The 16318-nt window shown below is 31.8% G+C and overlaps 1 protein-coding gene across 14 annotated transcripts in view; it reads right to left on the reverse strand.

The window, feature by feature from the left end:
- CSPP1 (centrosome and spindle pole associated protein 1) overlaps positions 1 to 16318 on the reverse strand; it is an 86260-nt gene that overhangs the window by 51139 nt on the left and 18803 nt on the right. For 7 of the 14 annotated variants that reach the window (XM_032469944.1, XM_032469952.1, XM_032469943.1 and 4 more), the window contains 6 exons: positions 15308 to 15388; positions 13928 to 14026; positions 12754 to 13193; positions 5287 to 5385; positions 4098 to 4168; positions 1107 to 1200 (listed from right to left, as the gene is read on the reverse strand). In XM_032469944.1, the coding sequence (XP_032325835.1) occupies positions 1107 to 1200; positions 4098 to 4168; positions 5287 to 5385; positions 12754 to 13193; positions 13928 to 14026; positions 15308 to 15388 (884 nt within the window). The remainder of the gene's footprint in view (positions 1 to 1106; positions 1201 to 4097; positions 4169 to 5286; positions 5386 to 12753; positions 13194 to 13927; positions 14027 to 15307; positions 15389 to 16318) is intronic. The other 7 variants (XM_032469954.1, XM_032469951.1, XM_032469949.1 and 4 more) reach the window with 5 other exon arrangements.

Genomic DNA, 16318 nt, shown 5'->3' on the forward strand with positions numbered 1-16318 from the left:
AAAGTTTAATGCATTAAAAAGTTATAATAAACACTATCAAAATCATAATCATTACTGAAACAAACTTACAAACTCCATGCAATAACATCTCCAAAAACAAACAATTCCTTTAACTGACAATAAAGTAAATAATTCTGAAATCTAAACTTTCTGATTTGGTGCAAAGTACACTAGTATTCACATGTAAGCTGACGTAGAATAAGTGTGCATGGGATACTTCAAAGCCTAAGCAATTCACAGAGAATAAAGCACAGAAATAAAGTAAAATCTTTAATTTGTGGGGAAAAAAATTTCTTTTAGGGTACATGTATATCTTTAGTTCACAAAAAAAAAAGGTTAAAAAATTAAAAATTAATACCATACTTTCCAGTAAGAGTTTTTAAGCAAATGATGTTAGAGATGGGTAGTATCAGACAGTATACACTGGCTTCCTCTAAGATAGAAGAAAAAAAGCAAAACTAAAAGATGACAGGTATGAAATTCTCTAGAACCAAGATACATATCCCTAATTTTAAACTGGAGTTAGTATTTCACAGGTATCTCTACATGAAAGATTACAAATTCTGAGACGTGTATACAATATAAGTATTGTGGATCTATCATGATTACTTTTATATAGCAAGTATGTGTGTGCTTACTGTTTCATTGCTAAAAGACAAACTATTCATTTTATATTTGTTACTATATATGGGATAATACAGTGGGCATGTAGGTAACATTACATGCTATCTTAAATTAAAAATTGAAGAAATTAGGGGAGGGCATAGCTCAGTGGTAGAGTGCATGGGTAGTATACACGAGGTCCTTGGTTCAATTCCCAGTACTTCCAGTTAAATAAATAAACAAACCTAATTTACCCTCCCCCCAGAATTGAAGAAATTAATGAAGATATGTACAGGTCTGTTATAGGATATATATATAGTCTCTTATTGCTTTTGACAAAGAAAATTAATGATCTCAGTATTCATTAGCCTGGCTGATTTACAATGTGGAGACTGAAACAGAATGATTTAAAAATACAGAAAAATATCTCCTTATTTTACTATGTAATAATTACCACCATATCATTTTAAACAAATGCATTTTAAATGCAAACCTTTCATTACCGTCTCTTGTTCTTCTGTTGTTCAGCCATTTGTTCTAATAGTTCTTGTCTATATTTCTCTTTCCTTCTCTGAATAAGTTCTCGATCTTCACCTCCTAGAAAGTGGTAAGAAAAAAATGCAGTCTTAACTCTTAAGCAACATATGTAACTGGAAAGCCCATTTTTAAAAAAATCTCCATTTTAAATTATATCAAAGAGTAATTACTGCATATGCAGCAAACATAGAAGGTAAAATCATAATGTATCATTCCCTATTCAATTAATTTCATAGTTTATGAGTATCCACTATGTGTCAAACACAAGACACATTAATTCTTCCCAAACTTCTACATTAGTCAAAAACCTTCTTAAATAAGAGAATACTCTAATCTCTATATCCACTTATCCAATAATCAGGATAATATCTTCCCTAATATCTCTCACAAGCCCCTTAAATTTAATTAGTGTGTCCAAAATGAACATCCCAAAAGCAACTGTCCCTCTTTGTTTTCTGTTAATGGCCCAATAATCGAGCATCAAAACCTCACTTTAACTTTGATGGTTCATCCTTTCTTCTTTACTTCATGTGGGGACCCTCTTCTCTATTCTCATAGCCATCTACCTTGGATAGGACCTCTTTACGTTTTACCTGAATTGCAGCAATAACCTTTTAACAGGTCTCCAGAACTCCTTCCCTCCTTACTCCAATACATTCAACACATTTAAAATTAACTGTCTTAAGAATTAGCTGTCTTAAAATACAGTATTAATCACAATGACGCCATGCTCAACGAACTTCAATGGTTACACCTCAAGTCTATAGAAAAAAATATATAAACCTCTCATGCTGGTATCACTTACATCAAAGTCCAGTCGTGCAAACATTTTGGATCCACAAGAGATTATTATTATTATTATTATTATTATTATTATTATTATTATTATTATTATTATTATTATACATGTTAATGACACAAAATAACCTCTTAATCTGGATACGTATAATCTGGAACACTACACGAATCACAGGATATCAAAAATGCAACTGAATCAGCAATTTCTTTACCACTTGAAATATGAGTCTTCCACCCATCGTGGACATACAGCATCTGAGTTTGTCCATTAAGCATAGATGTCAGCAACACTGAAGCTCCCGTAGGAGTAACATAAGTTATGTTAAGATTAATAACGTTTTACAATTGAAGTAGATAAAGTCATTCTGCTTCTGATCATGATGGAGTAATAAGCACAGAATTTAACCTCCCTCCATTAAAAAAAATAACTGAACTAGGCAAAATATATGAAATAACTATTTTTCAGACACTGGACAACAGACAGCACACAACTGTAATACCTGAGAGAAGGTACATAAATGAAGTGAGCCCTTTAGGCACCCCTGTTTCTGCCTGCATGCAATTTCCATGAATATAGAAAGGGAAACCCCAAACAAAAGTCATGAAACTATGTTAAATTGAGCAGATAAAGATCAACATTCAGGAGAGCTGCAGTAGCTAGAAGTTTAGGGCAAAGATTCAAAAAAAGCATAAAAAGGGCTTTAGAAATGCATAAAGGGTTTCTTTCAGACTTTACTATGCACTAGCCTGTGTATGCAGAGTGAAATTCCATTTGTCTGGGCCAAAAATTATGGAGGACACACAAACTGAATTCTCAGACCTCCTTAAACAAAGTGGAAAGAAATTCAAACTCCAGCCAGTCAGAGTGGAGTTCTTGGTGCACCTCTAAAGGGATTAAGGGAAGAGTCCCAGAAAGGTCACTCTGTAGCAGTAAGACCAACAATCTCCCCAGAGGGAAGGCTACTCTACATGTCTCTAGTTAGGTTTAAAATAAGGCCTCTGAAAGAGAGAGCTTTAAATGACCTTTCTATTAAATTAGTTTAATAATTTGTTCCAAACATTAGGACTACTATCAAATACTAATCTATAATTCCTGGATTGCATTAATGATAAATTCATCTCATTCAATTTCAAGGTAAAGTAATCTATTTATTGGTAAAATTATTTGTCAGTGGTTTCTCAACATAGAAAGCCATTTCTCAAACTTTTACCATGTTTAACAACATACATCATAAGATTGAAGTCATTACTCTGTACTGATAGGTTTAACTGGTCAATTCTCATTTAACGATATTACACTAGAATAAAATTCTAGGTGTTATGCCATTTTTCTCATAATAGCCATTTCAAGGAAAGAAAGGTCTGAAAAATATCACGCAATTATGTATCTCTAAGCAAAAGTTTAAATTACTGACTGCTTTTAGGTTGAATGTATCTGAACTATTATCCAATTTCTTCATATACTTCACTGAAACCAAATTTCAAGTTATTTTTTCTAATAGTTTCTTTTACACAAAGAACAGATCACTTTTCTACTTGAAGTTACACACAGGAAATACACTCTCTTCACACTGTTTCTGAAATTAAATTGTGACAAGTTAAAATAGCAAATCAACGTGCTTATCTTGAGCAATGATCTTCATTTCTGATACATTAGAAAATTTGGATTATAGTCATGATTTGAACAAAACACTTCCTAGAAACTACATGAAAAAAAATGGGAAAGGATGTTTATCAAAGGATAAAAAGATTTAGTTCAGGGAAACTGAACTAAAATGCAAGGCAGTTCTGTGCTAGCTAAGAAAAGGAATGAAGAAAAAAAAAACTATCACATATGAAACAGAATATAAGAAATAGCCACACTCAACAAGGTGCTAATAAAATATGAAATTAAAAATTTACTGAAATTAAAATTTCATTTATCATCAATAGAAAGTTCATCACTAAATAAGTTATTTAGCTTTAAAATTATATATAGAGCTATATAAAACATGTTAAATGTTTATAAATGCTTAGCATAGTGCCTAGCACAAAGTAAACACTAGAGAAATGTTTTTTATTAGTAGTAAAAGCAGTATTAATTACAATGCTGAGTTCTCATAAACACCTTTCATAAAACACTCCACAAAAGTCTAATCAATTGGAGGGTTTGTACATACCAAAGAGCATCCCTGCAAAAGGGCTACAGATCTCTCGGTTAGCAGGTTTTGATGGTATGTTGTCTCGAGTGCTAAAAACAAAAAGCCAGAAAGAATTAGAACCCAAATAATTTTCAGGAAACAAAAATTTAGGGTAAAATGTAGGTATGAGTTATTGGCCTTTCAAAGTACTATGGACATTACAATAGATACATATTTTTAAAGTTAAGGTAAAATCATGGCATTTTCTCTCTTTATATAGTGGGACCCCACCGTATTGAGGCTCTCTAAATACGTGACCTTTTTCTTCAGCCAGCTTCATTGACTCTACAGATTCCCAATAAAACCATTTTTCATAAGAAAAGTTACCCAGTAAAGAAAATGAACGGAAGTACACATAAATAAATTCTAAAAAAGAAGAGCAAGGTAATACCTATACCCAAATTTGGAAAAGAAGATCATCTCTAAAAAACTCCTTTGAAAGACAGGAACAAGGAAAAAAAGACAACTTTCTCAAAGAAAATTTAATTAATTAGACTCAAATAGCAAATTCTCTATCTCAAGCATTTTTATGTTTCTTTCTTCCAAGAAAATAGACTCCTGACACATGACAATATGATCTTCATTATGCACTACAAATTCAAAACTATTTATCCTTATGTACAAGAAAGCTACCAAAATGATAAAATTTCTATAGAGAACATGAATATAAAATACATATAATTCCCTTTTTTGAACCATGACACAATTATGTATGAGCACTAATTTCACAAAGTAAGCATAAAAGTTATCTACTCAGTACGCTAAAAACCAAAAACAAAGTTTTGAAAGGAAAACTCACATTACAAGAATATTTTCAATTTATTTCAAGTTACATCACCTCTATAACTCCAAAATATTTTAAATTGATTTTTAGTCCATTAAAGTATATGCTTATTTCTCCTTTCATTAGTTCAAATTTATATATTTTATAATGATAGGGAATCAGAACACCTTGGCGCACTTAAATTTGCTCTTCAAAAGAATGCTGTAAAGTATCAAAAAGTTTTAACACAATTCTCCCCTTCCCCTACATCCTCTTTAATGCCTTTCTCACTAAACAAGGGAGGTGTTAATATACTATACCCTTCTACTTTTCAGCAAGCCTGTTTTAGCAGTTGCTGTTTTACAGTACAATGACTGAAGGGCAGAAGTTTATTATGTACGATACCTTTGGTTTCCAGCAGATGAAATTCGTATGTTTGACTGTTCTCTGACATCACCACCATACTCCTTAGGAGGCACATTCCCTCGTCTGTTCCCGTACATCCTTAAAAACACATTAGCTTATAGAGCTTGTTCCACATACAGTGGACTTCTCTGATCTCTCTTTGGTATTTTTACATTTGATGTTGGAAATATTAAAGGGAACAAAGTGTTATAATGCAGTTTTACAGTAAATACATTCTAAAATTAATTCAAATGAGATTTGACTCAAGTATGACCTGCTGGTTAATTAGAGACACCAAGAGTTTAGATTCAATAGTCATTAAAACAAAAGGTGGTTATTATAAATTATTTCAATATAACTTCAAGAATTTTTTAGTATCAAAATTATGCAAATACCAAGACTTTTTATTGTTCATTTATTCAAAGAATATTTACTGAGTACCTACTACGTGCCAACTACTATTCTAGGTACTTGGCAAGGACCATGTCTACATACGCTCACAAAGATAATAGTCAAATTTCAAAATGAGATCAATTTTAATCAAAATTCATAGATTGTGGGAATTATTTCAGTACATATACAAATCTTTTTAACTTAAAAATACAGCAGCAATCTTACCATTAAATTAAATCAAATGGAGCAAGGCACAACATTTGCTAACACTGTAAATCACATGAAATACTAAACATTAGCAATAGGCAAACAGAAAACATTATACACAAATAGGCTGATGCACGGGTAGCAAATAATTAGTTCACTTTATTCAAAAGGTCATGAACAACAAAAAGAAAGATTAGAATGTTTTTTATTTTCTTCTTAAGAATCCTTTTCAGAAAATATTTTTAAAATGTTTTTCAATTAATCTCTTTTTTCCACTTGGCAAACATAGATTTCTTTAAGCTTAATTTCTCATACCAGAGAAACCAACATGAACTTTTTATACCAACATTTATCACTACTCATGAAAATCAGCATTTCCTAACTCATATTTCTTTGCATGGCTATTGAGTTAACAAACTATATTGTCTCTCATGAGGATCGTTAGTTGAACAAAAAAAGGCTGTTAAAGTATTATTCAATATTTTAGGTGAATTTCATTATCACAGGAAAAATGGCAATTTTTAGAAGAAAAGGAACTTATCACTCTCCACAGATCCAGCATATAAAATTTTCTCTGTCTTCATCATACGTTGTCAATATCATCTGCAGACAAAAGACTACCTGAAACTGTAACCTTAATAATGTATGACCTGCAGCACGACAAATAAATAATAATGTATGACCTGCAGCATAGCAAATAAATGGCTTCCATTTTTTACCCGTATCTAAAATTACAGAACTCTCCCCAGTCCCTTTCAAAAAAGAATTTCAAATTTATTTCAACTTATCAAAACACAGCTGATTTTTATATCTAACACCTAAATGCTCAAATCTCTCCTTTAAAATGACATATCAGTTTAGTGACATTCCTTATTTCTATCACTTAAGGAACAGGTAAATATAAACTCAAATTCAAATTTGTAATTAAAAATTCCAGGCAACCAGAGTTCATTATACTGGATCTATATAAAAACACATTTGCAGAAAAGAGTAAACAGAGCAAGCCTGAGACTGTTTACCCTTAGGAAGACCTGTTTGCAAGGTTGGCCCTTAGCTGGCACCTGGGAACATGGATTTTGGGAAGAGTCTACCATTCTCAGAACTGATAAAAGTGGTCCACTGTGCCTAAACTGTACAAACAATATAGTTTCTGCTGAACACCTGCTCTCCTTCAGGGAGTCCAGAATTTTGGTACACACAGGAAAAGGGTGCCTATGTGACCAGCCCAATAAAACAGCCAACAAAAGCAGTGGACCCTGAGTTTCTAACGTGCTTTTCTGGTAGACAACACTTCACCCATTTTGTCACAATTCAATACTAGAGGAATTAAGCATTTCCTGTGCTACCCCACAGGCAGGGGACTCTTAGAAGCTTGTGCCTGGTTTTCTTCAGACTTTGTCCCATGCACCTTTTTTCTTTGCTGATTTTACTTTGTATTTTTTCAATGTTAATAAATCACAGCTATGAACATAACTATCTGAACAAAGTCCTATGAGTCCCAGCAAATCACCAAAACTGGGGATGGTCTTGCAAACCCATGACACAACAGACAAAAGTGAATTTGTTAATATGATAAAGTGGTGCTTATACCAATGAAAGTTTTCAAATACAGACACATTTAAAGTTATACATTTTTAAAAACATAACTTGGGATTAAATCAGAACTAACCAGAATTAAAGCTTACTCAAACAAAAATTCTAAAATTTATCGAAGAGTTTGTGGCTTCTTATATTTTCAGTTATCTAAAGACAACATTTGGACTTGCAATTCTAACTTACCTTCATACAGCTGTACCCAAAGTATGCTATACCCAAAGAATCTACACATGTTTTATAGGTTCTTCAGTATATATAGATATATCTTAATAAAGGAAGCATTATAAGCACAGAAGGTCATTTTCAAAGTTCATTCTAAATTAAAGAAATTTAAGAAATGATTTTATGTATTTATAAAGTCAAGATCTCTTTGCTAAATTCTATAGTAAAATCACAAAATTTCCTAATGAATACATCATACAAAAGATACTTTAAGGTATATACCCTTTCAGTAAAGAAAAAAGTCATTAATAAAATTATAAAAGCCCCCTCTGTCACTTACGTTCACAATAAAATCAAGACAGAAATGTTTAAAAAGCCAAAAAAGAACAAAACCAAAAAACATGCATTTCACTAAAAAGGATGAAATAAAATCTTAAGACATCCTATTTAATTTTATGAAATGACTGATATGATTTTGTTAAATCAAGGAAAAAATTACTACTTACAAATAGAGATTCATAAATATTTTTAAGTTACTAATTTAATACCTTAAAAAACAACAGCAAACAAACAAAAAAACCTAGAAGGGAACCTAACAAGCTGTGAAGTCAAACTGTAGTTTGGAAAGTTAACGATCTTGTTTTCTATTAAAATGTCCCTATAATTGTAATGGAATTTCCTTCATCTATTGAACTTTCTTTCATATTTCTAATAATTTTAGCATTTAATCACTCTTAACTGTCCTGGTTAGTTCATTTTAACTCCTTTTATGCTGGTCTTAGAATTCATTTTAGAAATTTTACTGAAGCAAATGAAGTCCTCTCTGAAGACAGGAACTGCTGAGAGCCAGCAGTGGTTTTACCATTTCTATCTCCCTCTTCAGTCCTCTCAGCATTAAGGGGCGACTGACAGATGATAATACTCACAAGTAATGAATTCACTAAGCATCTAAGAACAGCCTGATTCTGGTCAAAGTCCAACAGTTCAGTTTAGAGCCAATTTGTCTTGAGAAGCCCATTCTGTTTAACCAAAGCTTGAGAGCCAGAAGCACATTAAAACAATCCCTGTGATTCCGAACAAATCTATCGAAACATACTATGGCTCTCAAGGTTCACTTACAACACCTCAATCCACTGTTGTTGTTTTTTTTCTTTCAGAAAGGGACAGACCTCATAAAAGACAGAATTTATTTCCTTTGATATATCAAATCAAATTTGATTGAGGGAATAAAATAATTGTAAAATAGTTTTACCATTCTACCATCAAAAAAAGGAGTTAAAGCTAAGTTAAATGGAAAATGTTTTTTTCTCTATTTTCTTGAAGACACGGGTCAATAATTCTAGTTAATTAGGTTGAAATCTCAATGCCCAAAGAAACCAGGTATAGGCTAGAGGCCAAGTTTACTCTAAAAATTAACAAGTGTTTACCTTAAAAAAAAAAAATTACTCTTATAGAAGAAAAGCAAGTTGTTTAAAACCACAGGTATCTTCAGTTAATTTGAATGCGAATGAACAACTCCTAAATGATATTAAATAACTTATCTTTTTCCTTAAACTACAGAATAAAAAAACTACTTCAGAATAAATTTACAATATTTATGTTATCAAGAATGATGCATTATAAAAATAAAATATTTACCATCTGTTGGTCCTCAATTGATACAACTCACAGGGAGAATCAAATTTCTCCTTTCTTAAAAGAAATCACCTAATTCATAATGGTTACATCATCTGTTTTTCTATCAAAAATTTCTCTAATGTGAATGAATTCTGCTATTAAGGGTATTCTCGACTATAGAAGTTAGAAGAAAAATACTGAGCTGATAACTATGGGTCACCATTTTCAGGTCTTTCCTGATTTTTATATTTAATTCAGTAACAGTGTTTTTCTAATATTGATCCCATCTTAAAAGTGGGGAAAATAATATGAAAATAGCTCTTCCAAAGAGAAATGAAAAGTAACTACTGTCAGAAAAAAAAGTAATGCCAAATTAAGAAGCTCATGTTCTAACAAGCCATTTCTCCTCATTTATATCTTATAGATTAAGCACACACTTATTAAAATGTCCTACACTAAGTGAGCAAGCACTCAATTTATTGAGTCAGTCTATCTCAGATTCTAATTTCAGAATTTTGTCAGATGACTACTAAGATTACAAACTAACAAATATGAAGAGTTAAACAAAATGTAAGTGCTAACTGCATTAATCACATTAAAAACTAAAAAACAGCATTTTTTAAGACTAAAAACTTCTTTTACTCATTAACACTGGTTATAAAGTGAAACATAAGGTAACATATTAACTCCTACAGCTCAAGTTAATAAATAATAAAAACTAGGATGACTATATTTTTTGAAAGCACATAAATCTCAAAGTATTATAAGACACTATTACATTCAACTTTAGAAAGCTCCTAAAACATAAATTTACTTAAATTGGTAAATATGTACCAATAAACTACACACATGCAGAATGCAACTGTCAAGCAAAGTACTAACCATTTTGTTAACTATTTAAAAAAAATGCCAGTGATTAACGATAGTTTAAGTAAAATCATTCCTGGGCTGTATCTTTCCCATTATTAAGGTGGGGAAAATATTTCATTAATAAATACATAATGGTATATGGAAAAGTTTATAGGGTAATTAGAAAAGAACTAAGACCAAAAATGTAAAAATAAAAAATTATTAAAAATCAAAACTAGAATTTATTATTTGCTATTAAAAGAAAAAAGAGAACAAGGGAAACTTAGAAGACTGGAGGAGAATTAATTTTGCACTCCTCACAATCACTTACAATTATGTTTTTGTCAAGAACTTCTGGTTAAGACTATAGCTTATAGTCAGGTCTCTGTATCTGGGGTTCTGCATCCATGGACTCTACCAATCTCGTATCAAAAATATTTGGGGAAAAAATTTCAAGAAAGTTCCAAAAAGCAAAACTTGAATTTGCCACACACAAGCCAACTATTTATATAGCACTTACATTGTATTAGATATTATAAGTAAACTAGAGATGTTTTAAAGTATAAGGGAGGTTGTGCATAGGTTATATGCAAACACTACACCATTTTACATAAGAAACTTGAGCATCAGAAGATTTTGATATCCATGAGGGGTCCTGGAATTGATCCCCCTTGGATACCAAGACACAACTGTTTTAAGAATAAATAGTTAAAGCAAGAGACCAAATTAAGTTACGTATTTCTTTAGTCTCAAAAATTTCACTAACAAATAGAGTCATTTTTCATACCAATCACTCTGCCTGCTAAATAAAAACTAATGATCAGTGTGAAATCTTTTTTTTGCTGGAAATAAGAAATCTATAAATCTGAAATACAGAAATCTAATTTTAACCTCACATTGCCATAGACATGTGAAAAACCTTACATTTAGAGATGTAAGAGTTTACACATTAACAAAATGGAAGTAATATATAATAATGATTTACATTTTTAAGACATACGGTTAAAAACTTTAAACTATACACATAAAAGAAGCTTTAAACTATATAACAGAAATCATTGTCACTCATCTGCATCTTTTATACTTAAACTACTACTTGGGGAAGGTTATATAGAAAGTTCATTTCATTTATGGGATACATAAGAAAATAAGATTGTTCTCAAATAATTAGGCTGAAATTCACTTGTAGGTTCATATATAAAATTATCAGAGACTAATTATAAATATAATAGATTAAGATACATTAAAACAAAGCAACAACCATCATAGTAAGTTTCCTGAAATTCCAAACTTAAAAGATATGCATTACATTAAAGTTAAATTGACATTATAAGAAAAAGTTTCATGTCCAAATAAGGTAGTACACCAAGAGCTCAAGAACACCTGCATTTCCCCAACTGAGACTTCTTTTGGTTTAGGCAGCCTTTGACTACCTTCAGATTTAAACGTTTCCAAATATAACACAGTATAGAATTTGGAGCATTTTCTGAAGTACAGTTAGATCCAAATCAGAGAGAAACTACAATTGGCATTGCAAAATTCTAATTCTTCACTCAAACTACCTAGATCAGGCTAAATATTAAAAAGATTGGATGAGCTGGACATAATAACTACAGAATAAAGAGCAGATGACAAAGAACTGAAAGGCTTTAGATTATTAATAATTAGAAAAATAAAGATGCAGCATTACATCTCAGAAAATTTTCTAAAATACTAAAAAAGTAATCTATTTGGACTAATGAGTGAAACAGGTCTCATGAACTGCTCAAAATTTAGATTTAACTCCTACAGGTTAACTAGATAATGACAATATTCCTGTCTCTAAATCATTTCTATCTCCAGTTACAGTATTAAGACAAACGACTTAATAAAATAAGACTCAATTGTAGCAGTTAAGAAATTACAAAAAGTCTCATAGAAACTATCATCGAAAGGAACTGACAAGCATCTAAAAATCTGATCAAAAAAATGTAGTGCCATTTCACTTAAATACTCAGTAAGAAGCTTAAAAACAAACAAAAAAAATGATAAAAAAAAATACTTAGAGCACAGAAACATTAAAGGAATAAACTGTATTTCACCTATTTAAGGTGTTTTTCTCCCCCACATTTGAACATTTGAAACGGGGATAGCCGTCGACCTGGTTTTAAATCAAGTATTACAGAGAGAAGCTATTTTTCTCTTGCCAGTCACCTAGGAGCATTATGAATCTGAGACAGCTCTGAATTCTCGCCTCAGGGTTGTTTTGGACAATACTGGCAGCATGAATTCAGCCTGAAAACCTGAATCAGACCTGGCTTACAGTTCAAATTCTCAGGGAAGTTCTTTTTTACTCCCTCCACTCAGTGCCAAGGTTGAGACATGGAAGTTTCTTTTCTGTGGGAAAGTTTACTTCCCATTGATTCTTAAATAATGGTTGTGGCTTTTCAGTGTCCCAGCCTTTTAATGGGGTCCCTTTCTTCCCATTGGGTGTTTTCTTTGTTCCATCAGTGGCACATAAAATGGTTCAACTTAAAACTGACAGCATATTAGAATTAATCAAATACGTAAATCAAATGAAACTGCTTCTCCCTAACATAATGATAAAGAGTAACAAGAGCAATATTAAGCAAATAAAGAAAATAAAAATGAAGTTGTAAATACCTGTCATTTGTATACACTCTCAAAAGTCTTCTATCAAAATCACTTTCATATCTAAACCTCTCGTCCATTTCTTCACCTACTTCAGGATCTTGGTCTGGGCTATAAAACTGTTTATCAAAAACACGATCCTCATTAAACCTGCGAAATCTTCTATCTGGAATGTCAGTCTTGCTGGCAAACCCTTGATGTTTTTTACTGGAAATGCCCACTTCCTCATTAGTTTTTTTAATGATTCTTCTATTCCTTAATTCAATTTCATCATCTAGTTGTCGATATTTGTCCTCTTCCAGTCGTCTTTGGTTTAGCAGCTCTTCATATGCCTCCGAAGGAGTTAAGACATCTTTCCTAGGACCCTCTGAATTTTCACGAGATGACTGTATTTGTGAAGGTAAATCAGGTTTAACCTGGCTAATAGGTATCTTATTTCTCTGATTCTTCTGCTGGTCAATTAAAAGAAGAAGAAGAAGAGAAAGACCTTTAAGAGATGCTATTTCTTAAAAGGTAAGTAAACTCTCAAATGATAGTCTATTTATCATCTCAACTTTAAGACTTAATCACCCATAAGAAATACCTTATTTTCAGGAAAAAACCCTCAAGGAAATGCTACCTTTAATAAAACTTAATATACCAAATAAACAGGCAATAGTAACATGGATGGATTGCTACAAAAAGAGGATAAACTATCTTAGGGAGATATTAAGCATATTTTGGCAGTTAAATATTGCTTCAAAATATTTCAAATTAAATTACTTCTCAGCACAAAGAATAAAGAAGGTAGTAAATTTTGCCCTAATAGTAACATAGGCTAGTGTAACCTAGTAGTAACACTCTTAAATTTGAAATAAAAAAAGATAAATATATATACATATAGCTAGAAACTGTCAATATTAAAAAAAAACACTTAAAAAAAGAAAATAAACGAACATCACTTAAAACCAATCTCTAAAATTAAATCTCCTTCATGAAGTTAAATTTAAAAAGCAGGGTAAGTTCTTCAATATGAGATAAAACAATTTACAAAATTAAGTATTTAAATGTTCTATGTTTGGTTCGATTTGGCTTAACTTTTTAAATATTTATATAAAACCAAGTCTAATAATATAAAAATATTTTCAAGTAAGTACAAAATATTCAACTGGCGATATTAAAGATTTACTTTAAAAGAAGAACCTACCTCAGTACTCTTTTCTACCTGTCTGAACTTTTCAGTAGATTCTTCCTTATCCCTGAGAAATTGATTGTATTCTTTGTTGCGTTCAAGTTTCAATCTTTCCTTAAAATAGAAAACCAAAAAGCAACGTTAACTTCAGTGTCAGGAAAAAATACCTAATGTCTCATCAGACTAATAATACAAATCAGAGATCTTACCCAGAATCAAGCGTTCCAATAATTTCAAGAATAGAAGTAGCTGTAAGGCCGTGAGAAGCAGGAAGAGGTCTGAGACCACCGATGCAATTCCCCATGTCCATTCTTGCCACATTAAAACATGACTTACTACATGCTTAGGTCCAGATTAATACATCAGGTCTCTAGTGTAAGGGAGCTGCTTTGGTTAGGAAACACCTCCATTTTATACTCCAGTATTTAATTGGTTTAGATGACACTTTCCTAGAAGCCACGCCCTGTAAGTCCCTGGATTCTGTTTGTTCACCAGAAGCAATCCTAGACAATCCAGGTGCATTCTGCCAAAAGTATTCATAGATAAATCTCTCCCACTAGTAAGTATATGAACGTATTTGCCAGAAGGTCTGTCATTAGCATGTTTCCAAGGATGTCTGACCAGCTTACTTTCCTACTTTCTTTCTCAGGGACATCTCTTGCCTTCAACCCCCATCCCTCTACCTCACTCCCAAAAGACCTGCTTCTAACCATTTCTTTCCCAAGTTTAAAGAAGGATCCCTGTTATATTTTAAACACAAGAAGGTAAAATTATCATAGGAACTAAAAATATAAAGTAAATGTTCTGTTGAAACACAAATGTTGCATTAGGAAACACTCTTGAGATCTAATACCTTCAATGACAATGACACAATCTAAAAAAATATTAAAAGAAGCTAGGTTGTCTTTTGAAACTTACTGTCCATTTGTCTTATATACTATGTCATGATGTCTGATCTAGCTTGGGAATTAATTCTCCATAAGAGGTGTACAGTGTTTAATTACTACCACCTCTTAAGAGTATGTACATGTATATGTGGAGTGACAGCAACACACATTAGCCTCAGCTCTCACCCTACATAAAAGCTCAGTATACTCTCTCATCCACTCATCTCACTGATAATTAATTGTGTCATATATCATGAGCTTTATAGTTTAGAAACCAATGATGAAAAAATGAATTCTGAATATTCAGTTAATCATTACATTAAAGATATATATCGTATTATATGGTTACAAATATTTTTTAAACAGCACTAGAGACTCCACAGATTTTGAAAAAAATCGAGTATGTGAAATGATGTACTATTCTGTTTGCACTGCAATAAAGAGTATGCTCTTTCATGATTTTAATGCCTCATTAAACTACTCACAATAACTACTCCTATCCACCTACCTTGGCAGATAATCTCTCACCAATAGGAAGAGAAACTCCCAGAGCAGATGGATCTGTTTCACTCGTGGATAGAAAATTTTTCTGTATATATACACATTAAAAAAATATATTACCTAATTGCTTTTATAAAATGTTTCATAAATGTGTCCTTACATTCCATTCTAAATTATTACATTATGCAAAGCAAAAGAATGAAATGGAGATGAAGATAGAAACCACAAATGTATAGAGACCATACAGAAAGTAACTGGAAAAAACAGAATTTTCTAATTTCCTTGCAATTATACAAGTGGATAACTATTTAAATGCCAGAAAATATAAACTATGAACACTGTTTCTTTATGTGTCTCTCCGTTCTTGTTCATTAAGCATTTAGGTAATGCAGTGTAGCAGACAGAGCATTAGACCAGGAATTAAAAGACCTAGGCTCTAGAACCAGTCCCAACACTTCTCAGTTACACAACATTAAGCTAGTCACTTAACCTTCCTGACTCAGACTTTTCTTCTTCCATAAAATGAGAATGGTATCTGCTCTGCCTTATCAAAGCCGGAATAAGGATCAAGGAGGCTAAAAAAAATGTAAAAATCTCTTTGAACACTATAAAACAAACACAAGGGATTTGTAAAAAATACACATAACATCCAACTTTCTGGTACTGTTACGTAGCAGTTATATAATCTGGAGAATTATATACTTCTCTGCCTCTGTTTCTTTGCAAAACAGGAATAATCACACCTGCAGCATTAGGTTCCGAGGATTAAATCAATCAATACTTATTAGCCTGTCTAGTTCCATGCCTTTTATTTATTCATGAAACAAGTAATTATCATTCATCTAATGCTTTCTAGTTACTTTTATAGGTGGTAGGGAGATAAAGTCAGCATATATTCCCTATATCTGAGAGATTTACAATTCAGTTAGAGAAATAAACATGGAAACAGCTACAATATAATGTACTATAAAAGAGTTACACTCAAAACCTTATAGGAACAAAGTAATTAATAAAACTG

Source organism: Camelus ferus, chromosome 29 (genome assembly GCF_009834535.1).
Source record: "Camelus ferus isolate YT-003-E chromosome 29, BCGSAC_Cfer_1.0, whole genome shotgun sequence".
NCBI classification, from domain to species: Eukaryota; Metazoa; Chordata; class Mammalia; order Artiodactyla; family Camelidae; genus Camelus; species Camelus ferus.